The sequence below is a fragment of the Crocuta crocuta genome, unplaced genomic scaffold, assembly GCF_008692635.1.
Source record: "Crocuta crocuta isolate KB4526 unplaced genomic scaffold, BGI_CrCroc_1.0 scaffold312, whole genome shotgun sequence".
NCBI classification, from domain to species: domain Eukaryota; kingdom Metazoa; phylum Chordata; class Mammalia; order Carnivora; family Hyaenidae; genus Crocuta; species Crocuta crocuta.
In genome coordinates, this window is record NW_027527378.1 from 482408 (window position 1) to 492981 (window position 10574).

Genomic DNA, 10574 nt, shown 5'->3' on the forward strand with positions numbered 1-10574 from the left:
ACAACTCTAGGCAGCCAGTAATCCACTTTCTGTCTCTATGCCTTTACCTGTGTGGACATTTCATGTAAATGGAATCACACAGTATGTGACTGGCTTCTTTCACTCAACACAATGGTTTTGAGGTTCATTCGTGTTGTAACATGCATGAGTATTTCATTCCTTTGGATGGCTGAATAATATTCCATTATATGGATAGACCACATTTTCTTTTTTTTAATTAAAAACACTTTTTACATTTTTAATTCTTGTATATTGAACATACAGTGTTACATTAGCTTCAAGTGTACAGTATGGTGATTCAACAATTCCATACATTACTTAGTGCTCATTGTAACAAGTGTACTCCTGGACCCCCAATCCCTGTTTCCTCCATGCCGCCCCTCAGCCTTCCTCCTCTCTGGTAATGATCAGTTTGTTGTCTCTCATTAACAGTCTAGTTCTTGGTTTGTCTTTCTTTTTTTTTCTTTGCCCGCTTGTTTTGTTTCTTAAATCTCACATATGAGTGAAATCATTTATCTTTCTCTGACCTATTTCACTTAGCATTATCCTCTCTAGCTCCATCCATGTCATTGCAACTGGCAAGATTTCATTCTNTCATCTTTTCATGTATCTTTTGGCCATCTCTATGTCTTCTTGGAAAAATTTCTGTTCATGTCTTCAACCTATTTTTAAATTGGATTATTTGTTTTCTGGGTGTTGAGTTTTAGAAGTTCTTGATATATTTTTGGATACTAACCCTTTATTGGATATGTCATTTGCAAATATCTTCTCCTATTCTGTAAGTTGCCTTTTAGTTTTGTTCCTTTGCTGTGCAGAAACTCTTTAGTTTGATGTAGTTCCAGTAGTTTATTTTTGCTTTTGTTTCTCTTGCCTCAGGGGATCTATCTAGAAAATAGTTGCTAGGGCCAATTCCAGAGAGATTACTGCCTGTGCCCTTCTCTGGGATTTTTACGGTTTCGGGTCTCACATTTAGGTCTCTAATCCTTTTTGAATTTATTTTGTGTATGGTGTAAGAAAGTGGCCAGTTTCATTCTTCTGCATGTAGCTTGTCCAGTTTTCCTAACACCATATGTTAAAGAGACTGTCTTTTTCCCATTGGGTATTCTTTCCTGCTTTGTCAAAGACTAATTGACCATATAATCGTGGGTTTATTTCTGGGTTTTCTATTCTGTTCTGTTGATCTGTGTGCCAGTGCCATACTGTTTTTGATGACTGCAGCTTTGTAATATAACTTGAAGTCTCGAATTGTGATGCCTCCAGATTTGCTTTGCTTTTTCAAGATTGTTTTGGCTTACAACTAATGTTGACTAAAAGTGGTGAGGGCAGACATCCCTGCTTTGTTCCTCATCTTAAGAGGGACACATTCAGTCTTTCATCATTAAGTGTATCAGCTGTGTGTTTTACATAGATGCCCCACATCTGGGTGAGGAAGTTCCCTCCTATGCCTACTTTGTTGAGTGGTTTTATCATGAGAGAGTGTTTGGAGTTTGTCAAATATTTTCTCTGTATCTACTGAGATGATCATGTGGTTTTTGTTCTTTATTTTATTAACATGGCATGTTACATTTATTCATATTCAGATGTCAAACACACCTTGCATTCCTGGGATAAATCCCACTTGTTCATGGTATATAATCCTTTTTATATATTGCTGAATGCAGTTTGCTAGTATTTTGTTAAGGATTTTTCATCTATATTCATTTTTCTTTCAATTAAAAAATGTCTAAAAGTAAACTCTGTGCCGAGCATGGAGCTCAAATTCACAACCCTGAGATCAAGAGTCGGGGCGCCTGAGTGGCTCAGTTAGGCATCTGACTTCGGCCCAGATCATGATCTCATGGTCCGTGGGTTCGAGCCCCGCATCAGGCTCAGAGCCTGGAGCCTGCTTCAGATTCTGTGTCTCCCTCTCTCTCTGCTCCTCTCCCATTCATGCTCTCTGTCTCTCAAAAATAAACTAAAAAAAAAAAAGAGTCACATGATCTACCGACTGAGCCAGCCAGATGCCCCTCAATGTATATTCTTAAGAGATGTTATAGTGATATGTAGTTTTCTTGCGATATTTGCCTGGTTTTGGTATCAGGCTAAAACTTGCTTCATATAAAAAGATGGGTAGTATTACCACCTCTTCTATATTTTGGGAAGAGTTTGAGAATGAAGAATTTAAAGAATAATTCTTCTTTCAATGTTTGGTAGAATTCACCAGTGAAGCCATCTGGCCCTGCACTTTTCTTTGTGAGAAGTTGTTTGATTACTTACTCAATTTTTTTTATTTGTTCCAGGTATGTTCAATTTTTCTATTTCTTCTCAGTTTTGGTAGTTTGTATCCCTTACAGGAATTTGTCCATTTCATCTGGGTTATCCAGTTTGTTGGTGTACAGTTGTTTGTAATATTCCCTTATAATCTTTTGTTTCTGTAAGGTCAGTAGTGATGGCCCCTCTTTCATTCCTGATTTTAGAAATTTGAGTCTTCTTTTTTTTCCTTGGCCAGTCTAGCTAAAGTACTGTCAATTTTATTGATGTTTTCAAAGAACCAATTTTTGACTTCGTTAATTTTCTCTATTGTTTTTTTATTTTCTAGTTCATTTACAGGCATATCTCAGAGATATTGCAGGTTCAGTTTCAGACCACCATGAGAAAGCAAATGTTACAATAAAGCAAGTCAGGAGAATTTTTTGGTTTCCCAGTGCATATAAAAGTTATGTTTACATTACACTGTAGTCTGTTATGCATGCAATAGCATGTCTAAAAAACAATGTATATACCTTAAAAATACTCTACTGCTAAAAGAATTGCTAACCATCTTCTGAGCTTTCAGCAAGTTATAGTGTTTTTGCTGGTGGAGGACCTTGCCTCATTGTTGATGGCTGCGCACTGATCAGGGTAGTGGTTGCTGAAGGTTAGAGGGGGGCTGTGGTCATTTCTTAAAATAAGACAACAATGCAATTTGCTGAACTGATTGATTCTTCCTTTTATGAATGATTTCTCTGTAGCATGTGATGCTGTTTGACAGCATTTAATCCATAGTAACTTCTTTCAAAATTGGGGTTTCTCACCCTCATGAGATTGTAGCAGTTCAGGCACATCCTCAGTCTCCATTTGTAATTCTAGTTCTGCCATTTCCACCATGTCTGCAATTACTTCTTTCACGGAAGTCTTGAACCCCTCAAAGTCATCCATAAGGGTTGGAATCAACCTCTTCCAGATTCCTGTTAATGTTAATCTTTGACCTTTCCCTGTGAATCATGAGTGTTCTTATTGGCGTCTAAGGTGGCAAATCCTTTTCAGGTTTTCGAGTTACTTTTCCCAGATCAGTCAGAGGAATCACTATCTATGGCAGCTATAGCCTTACAAAATATATTTCCAAAATAATAAGACTTGCAAGTCTAAATTTCTCCTTGATCCACGGACTGCAGAATGGATGTTGTGTTAGCAGCCACAAAAACAATGTTAACCTCATTGTCCGTCTCCATCAGAGCTCTTGGGCGACCAGATGTCTTACCACTGAGCAGTCATATTTTGAAAGTAATCCTTTTTTCTGAGCAGGGGGTCTCAACATTGGGCTTAAAACATTCAGTAAACCATGTTGTAAACAGGTGTGTTGTCTTCCAGGCTTTGTTGTTGCATGTATAGAGCACAGGCAGAGAGGATTATGCATAATTCTTATGGGCCCTAGGATTTTCAGAATGGTAAATAAACATTGCCTTCAACTTGAAGTCTCCAGCTGCATTAGCCCCTCACAAGAGAGTTGGCCTGGCTTTAGATTTTCGAAGCCAGGCACTGACTTCTCCTCTGCAGCTCTGGAAGTCCTAGATGGTATCTTCTTCCAGCAGAAGGCTGTTGCATCTGCACTGAGAATCTGTTGTTTAGTGTAGCCACCTCTGTTATTTATTTTAGCTACATTTTCTGGAAAACTTGCTACAGTTTCTATATCAGCACTTGCTGCTTCACCTTGTCCTTTGATGTTATAGAGATGGATTCTTTTCCTTAAACCTCATGAGCCAACCCCTGCTAGCTTCAAACTTTTCCTCCACAGCTTCCTTACCTTTCTCAGCCTTCTTAGAATTGAGATTTAGGGCTTTGCTCTGGATTAGGCTTTGGACTAAACCATTATTGTGGCTGGGGGGAATTTTTTTTTTTTTTAAGTTGGCTTCATGTCCAGTGTGGAGCCCAATGCAGGGTTTGAACTCACAACTCTGAGATCCAGACCTGAGCTGAGATTAAGAGTTGGACACTTGGGACACCCGGGTGGCTCAGTCAGTTAAACATCTGACTCTCGGTTTCAGCTCAGGTCATGATCTCACGGTTTCATGAGTTTAAGCCGTGTGTTGGGCTCTGTGCTGATGGTAAGGATCTTGCTTGGGATTCTCTCTCTTCTCCCTCTCTCTCTGACCCTCCCCATTCATGCTGTCTCTGTCTCTCTCTAAATAAATAAATAAATAAACTTAAAACAATTTTTTNGCAATAAGAATGTTTCACTTTCTTATCTTTTGTGTTTATTGGAGTCGCACTTTTAATTTCTTTCAAAAAATTTTTCTTTGCATTCACAACTTGGCTTACTGTTTGGCACAAAAGGCTTAGTTTTCAGCCTCTCTGGGCTTTCACTGTGCCTTCCTCACTAAGCTTAATCATTTTTAGCTTTTGGTTTAATGTGAGAGGGGCGCCTGGCTGACTGAGTTGTAAGAGCCTGTGACTCTTGACCTCGGGGTTGTGAATTTGAGCCCCACACTGGGTGTAGAGATTACTAAAGAACAATAAATAAATAAACTTTTAAAAATAAAGTGAGAGACATGTGACTCTTCACTTGAACATTTGGCATTGTGGGGTTATTAACTGGTCAAATTTCAGTGTGTCTCAGGGAATAGGGAAGCTCAAGGAGAGAGAGAGAGAGATGAGAATGGCTGGCCCGTGGAGAAGTTAGAACGCACACTGTATTTATCAATTAAGTATGGGCAGGGTTTGTGGCCCCCAAAACAAAATGACAATACTAACATCAGAGATCAACATAACAAATACTATAATAATGAGAAGGTCTGAAATATTGTGTGAATTACCAAAATATGACACAGAGACACGAAGTGAGCGAATGTTATTTGAAAAATTTTGCTAATAGACTTGCTTGATGCAGGGTTGCCACGAACCTTCAATATATAAAAAATACCTGTGAAGTGCAATGAAGTGAATCCTGGTAAAACATGTATGCCTGTAGTTTCCCCTCCTCTTTATTCTTTCTGTCCTTCTGCTTGCTTTGGGGTTACTTTGCTCTTCTTTTGTCTAGTGTCTGAAGGTAGAGATTAGGTTATTGATTCAAGATCTTCTTTTTTAATAGAAGCATTTAGAGCTACAAATTTTCCTCTAAGCACTGGTTTAGTGTGTCTCATATGTTTTGGCATGTTGTGTTTTAATCTTCATTTATTTTAAAACATGTCTTAATTTCTCTGGTGATTTCTTCTTTGACGTCTTGGTTATTTAGGATGGTGTTGTTTAGTTTCCTCATATTTGTGAGTCCCCCAAATTTCTTTGTTATTAAACTCTAATTTATTCCTTTTGTAGTTAGAAAAGATACTTTGTATGATTTTAATCATGTTAAATATATTGAGACATATTTTGGCCTAGCAGAGGATCTATAATGGAGAATGTTCCCTATGTGGTTTAGAAAAATGTATATTCTGCTGTTGTTGGGTAGAGTGTTATATACATATCTGTTAAATTTCATTGGTTTAGGGGTACCTGGGTGGCTCAGTCAGTTAAGCTTCTGACCTCAGCTCAGGTCACGATCTCGCGGTTTGTGGGTTCAAGCCCCGTGTCAGGCTCTGTGCTGACAGCTTGGATCCTGCAGGCTGCTTCAGACTCTGTGTCTCCCTCTCTCTCTGCCCCTCCCCCCTCATACTCTGTCTCTGTCTCTTAAAATTAAATAAACATTTAAAAAAAGTAAATTTAGTTGGTTTATAGTGTTTTTCAAGGCTTTAAATTTTAAAAATTTTTTAAAAGTGTATTTATTTATTTTGAGAGAGAGAGAGAGAGAAACCATGAGCAGAGGAGGAGCAGAGAGAAGGAGAGAGAGAATCCCAAGCAGGCTCCAAGCTGTTAGCACAGAGCCCCCCATGTGGCTGGATCTCACAAACTGTAAGATCATGACCTGAGCTGAAATCAAGAGTCAGATGCTTAGCCAGCTGAGCTACCCATGTGCCCCTCTGTTCAAGTCTTTTATATCCTTTTTCATTTTCTGCCTCCTTGTTCTATCTATTATTGGAAGTAGAATATTGAAGTATCCAACTATTATTATTATCTATTTCTCCCTTCAATTCTGTCCAGTTTTGCTTCATATAGGTTTGGGCTCTATTGTTAGTTTCATATATGTTTACAATTGTTTTATCTTCTTGACTGATTGACTCTTTTATCATTATAAAATATTCCTCTTTATCTCTAGTAATGGATTTTGTCTTCAGGTGTATTCTGTCTTCCGTTAGTATAGCTATTCTAACTCTCTTATGGTTGATGTTTGCATACTACATCTTTTTGTTGTTGTTCTTTCAAGCTCTTTGTATCTTTGAAACTAAAGTATATCTCCTATAGAAAACATAGTTGGGTCTTTTTTTAAAAAAAGAAATCCAGTCTCATAGTCTCTGCTTTTTGATGTTTAAAAATCTATTCACATATGATGCTATTATTGATATGGTTTTATTTACCTTGGCCATTTTGCTTTTTGGGGGGAGGGGAGTATATGAATTTTAGTTACTTTGTTCCTCTGTTCCTCCTTTATTTAGAATTTATTTTGTAAATGGTCTGAGGTGGTTTAGCATCCAGACGGATAGCTATGCTAGCAACATGTTAAAAAAAAATGTGCTCTTTTCTACTGAATTGTAATACCTCCTTTGTCATATGTATTGTTCCATATATAGTTCAGTATGTTTATGCAATTTCTATTATGTTCCGCTCATGTATCTGTCTTCTCCTGTGTCAATACTTGCTATTAGGTTTCAGCAACTTCGCAGTAAATATTAAAGTCTGCTATAGCGAGTCCCTCTTAATTTTCTTGTTTTTCAGAATTATCTTGGATATGCTCAGATATTAATTGCTCATGTAAATCTGTGAAATCATAAAGAAAACACCAGTGGTAATCCTTTTAAAATTCCACAATATATGCAGACACATACATACATATACAAACACTGACCATTTAGTAACATGCTATGTCTGAAGTTAGGCAATTCATTTGAAGTAGATACTGGTAAGTGGTAACATAGCACATTAAAACAAGACAAAACATGATGATCTCTGTATCTTTCACCTAATAATTGTTTTGTTAACATAGGGTGAATGCTATTGAAAGTAGTGCCATCAGGATATTAAGAGAGAGAATAATTTCACGAAAAACTGACCTCATTAATGCTTTCCACCTTCAAGACCGCACTAAATCAGGTAATAAAATTATGTAATGCTTACTGTTTCTTAACATACCATNAAACAAGTTTTTTTTTTTTTTTTTTTTTTTTTTTTTGCTTCCTTAAGATTTCTCTTAAGATTTATCTACTTTTACTAGCAAGGAAAGATAGAGATAAAAATAAAATATAATCCATTATGTACCTGAAAAAAGCCATATCACTCTTTTGCAGTAAGTTTCTTTCAACTTAAAACAACAGCAAGCCTTCTATTCTGGCAGTGGCTCAGACTAGACACTCTGGAAGGCTCTCCTGTTAAGAAACAGCTAGATTCTAGAGGATACAGAATTGTAATGCATCTACTAGCCTCACAGTAAGATAAGTATCTAGGAAACATTTTTCTCTTATGAAAGGTTTTTTTGAAACCAGCATGGAGCAGCAAACTAGCACAAAATGCTAGATTGTCCTGGGGGCAAATGCTAATTTTGGTGTTGTCCTCAATCCTGAGACTAGACCAAAGGATAATAGAAAGATGGATAAGCCAAATCTGAGACTTCCACATTAAGCCTGGAACCTCAAAGTGGCTAAAGTAGGCCTATTTTTGTAGTGCCCCTTGACTCTTGGCAAGCAAATGCAAATCCATGTTCCACCGATGCATCCCTAATTTTGGCCACTAATATATGCAGAGATTAAGATCAACCGTGAGTTCATAACCGAAGATCATGAAACAAAGATGGAGACAAGCTACAGTAAGAGTCAACAGAAATGATGACAGATTTCAGTCCCTAAAGATATCAGATATTGGAATTACCAAATACAAATAAAAATAACTGAGAAATGTTTAAATAAATAAAAGGTGGAATCACAGACATTCATTTAAAAAATGATTTGAAGAAGAACCAAATAGATATAAAAAATATACTTGTTTAAAAAAAACCATAATGAATGGGTTAAACAGAAGATTAGACACTGCTGAAGACAGAATTAGAAAGGGTAAGACTAAAGGACAGTAAAATAAAGTTTAACATACATCTTCTCAGGGTCCCAGGAGGAGAGAATGTAAGAGAGGATGTATTTGACATGATACTGGATGAGACTTTCCCAGAACTGATGAGCAACACAAATTCACAGGTAGAGAGGTACAATGTTTCTCAAAGAGGATAAAAAAAAAGTTAAATCCACACCTATACACCCTTGTGGAGAAACCACAGAGCACCAATAGCAGAGAAAAATGTCCTAAAAGCAAACAGGGATAAGTACACATTGCTACAAAGGGAAAACAATTAGACTGATATCAGACTTCTCAACAGTCTCAACAGAAGCCGATAGTGGAATAATATATACAAAACATTGAAAATAAAATTCAGAAAAAGATATAACATGAAAACTCTAACAAAACTGAGGTTGGAATAGCTCTATTAATATTAGACAAAGTAGACTTCAAGGAAATCTACATTACTAGAAATAACAAGGGACACTTTATAATGATATACTATTCAGTTTGCCAGTTGAATCCATTCTAAATGTGTATGTACCTAATAATATAGCCTCAAAAATATGTAAAACAAAAATGGACAGAACAAGTAGAAGTAGAAAAATCTACCATTGTAGTGGGTGATTCTAATACTCCTTAAACCAAAATAATGAACTGACAAAAAGATTAGCAGAGGGGCGCCTGGGTGGCTTAGTTGGTTAAGCGTCCGACTTTCGCTTAGGTCATGATCTCGCAGTTTGTGGGTTTGAGCCCCGCGTCGGGCTCTGTGCTGACTGCCAGCTCGGAGCCTGGAGCCTGTTTCAGTCTGTGACTCCCTCTCTCTCTGACCCTCCCCTGCTCACACTGTCTCTCTCTCTCTCCTAGANATCACAGAATACACATTCTTGTCAAGCACACATGGAACACTTACAAAAATTGACTATAACCTGGAACATAAAACAAATCTCAACAAATTTTGTATTGGAAACATACAGAGCAAATTTTCTGTCGTAGTGAATTGAGCTATCACTCAATGACAGAAGGTAGCCAGAAAATCCCCCTTGGGCTTGGAAATGAGAAATATACTTCTAAATAACCCTTGGATCAAAGGAGAAATCACAGTGGAAATTAGAATTCTGCAACTGAAAGATAATGAAAATGCAACATATAAGATACAAGTTAGAGAAGAATTGAAAATGCATGTATTTTAAAAGATGAAACTATGATCAACAAAGCAAAAAAAAAAAGGTTATTTGAAGAAACTGGTAAGTTGATAAAACCCAGGAAAAGAGACAGAGAAATAACCAATGNATTCATACTTTAGATTAAATGGACAAATTCAAAAATACATATGTGCACACACACACACATACACACTTGCCAAAACTGACACAAAAAGAAATTGAAAACCTGAACAATTCTATAACTGTTGAAGAAATTGGATCTGAAATTTTGATACTTTCCACAAGGAAGGCCCTGAGCTTCATTAGCCATTAAAATATACATTTAAGAATAAAACCAGTCTAGGGGCACCTGGGAGGCTCAGTAGGTTAAGCGCCCAACTTTAGCTCAGGTCATGATCTGGGGGTCTGTGGGTTCGAGCCTCACATCGGGCTCTGTACTGACAGCTCAGAGCCTGGAGCCTGTTTCAGATTCTGTGTCTCCCTTTCCCTGTACCTCTTCCGCTCATACTCTGTCTCTCTCAAAAATACATATACATTAAAACAATTTTTTTTAAAAAAGAATAAAACCAGTCTAGAGGCACCTGGGTGACTCAGTTAAGCATCTGACTCTTGATCTCAGGTCGGGTCTTGATCTCAGGGTTCTAGAGTTCAAGCCCTGCATTGGGCTCTGTGTTAGGCATGAAGCCTGCTTAAAAAAAAAATAAAATAAAATAAAAAAATAAAATGAGTCTTACACAAACTCTTCCAGAGAATAAAAACAGAAGGAACACTTTGAAGATTATTTTAGGAGGTCAGCATAACCTTGATACTGAAACCTAATAAGAACATTATGGAAAAGGAAAATTAAAGGCTAATCTCAGACATAAATTTAGATGAAAAAAGTTGTAAATGAAATATTAGGAAAAGGTTAATGTAAAGAAAACAACTTGGTTTATTCTAGAAACACTAGGAATTCCAGGTTAATTTGACATTCAGAAATTAATCAGTGTAACTCACCAATCTAACAAAATTAAGTCATAATTCTTTTAAAATAAGAAA

At 36.9% G+C, this 10574-nt stretch overlaps 1 protein-coding gene across 1 annotated transcript in view; it reads left to right on the forward strand.

Moving 5' to 3' along the window:
* PPEF1 (protein phosphatase with EF-hand domain 1) overlaps nt 1-10574 on the forward strand; it is a 111630-nt gene that overhangs the window by 92771 nt on the left and 8285 nt on the right. Inside the window, exon 14 of the mRNA XM_077769107.1 lies at nt 7313-7419. Within this exon, the coding sequence (XP_077625233.1) occupies nt 7313-7419 (107 nt within the window). The remainder of the gene's footprint in view (nt 1-7312; nt 7420-10574) is intronic.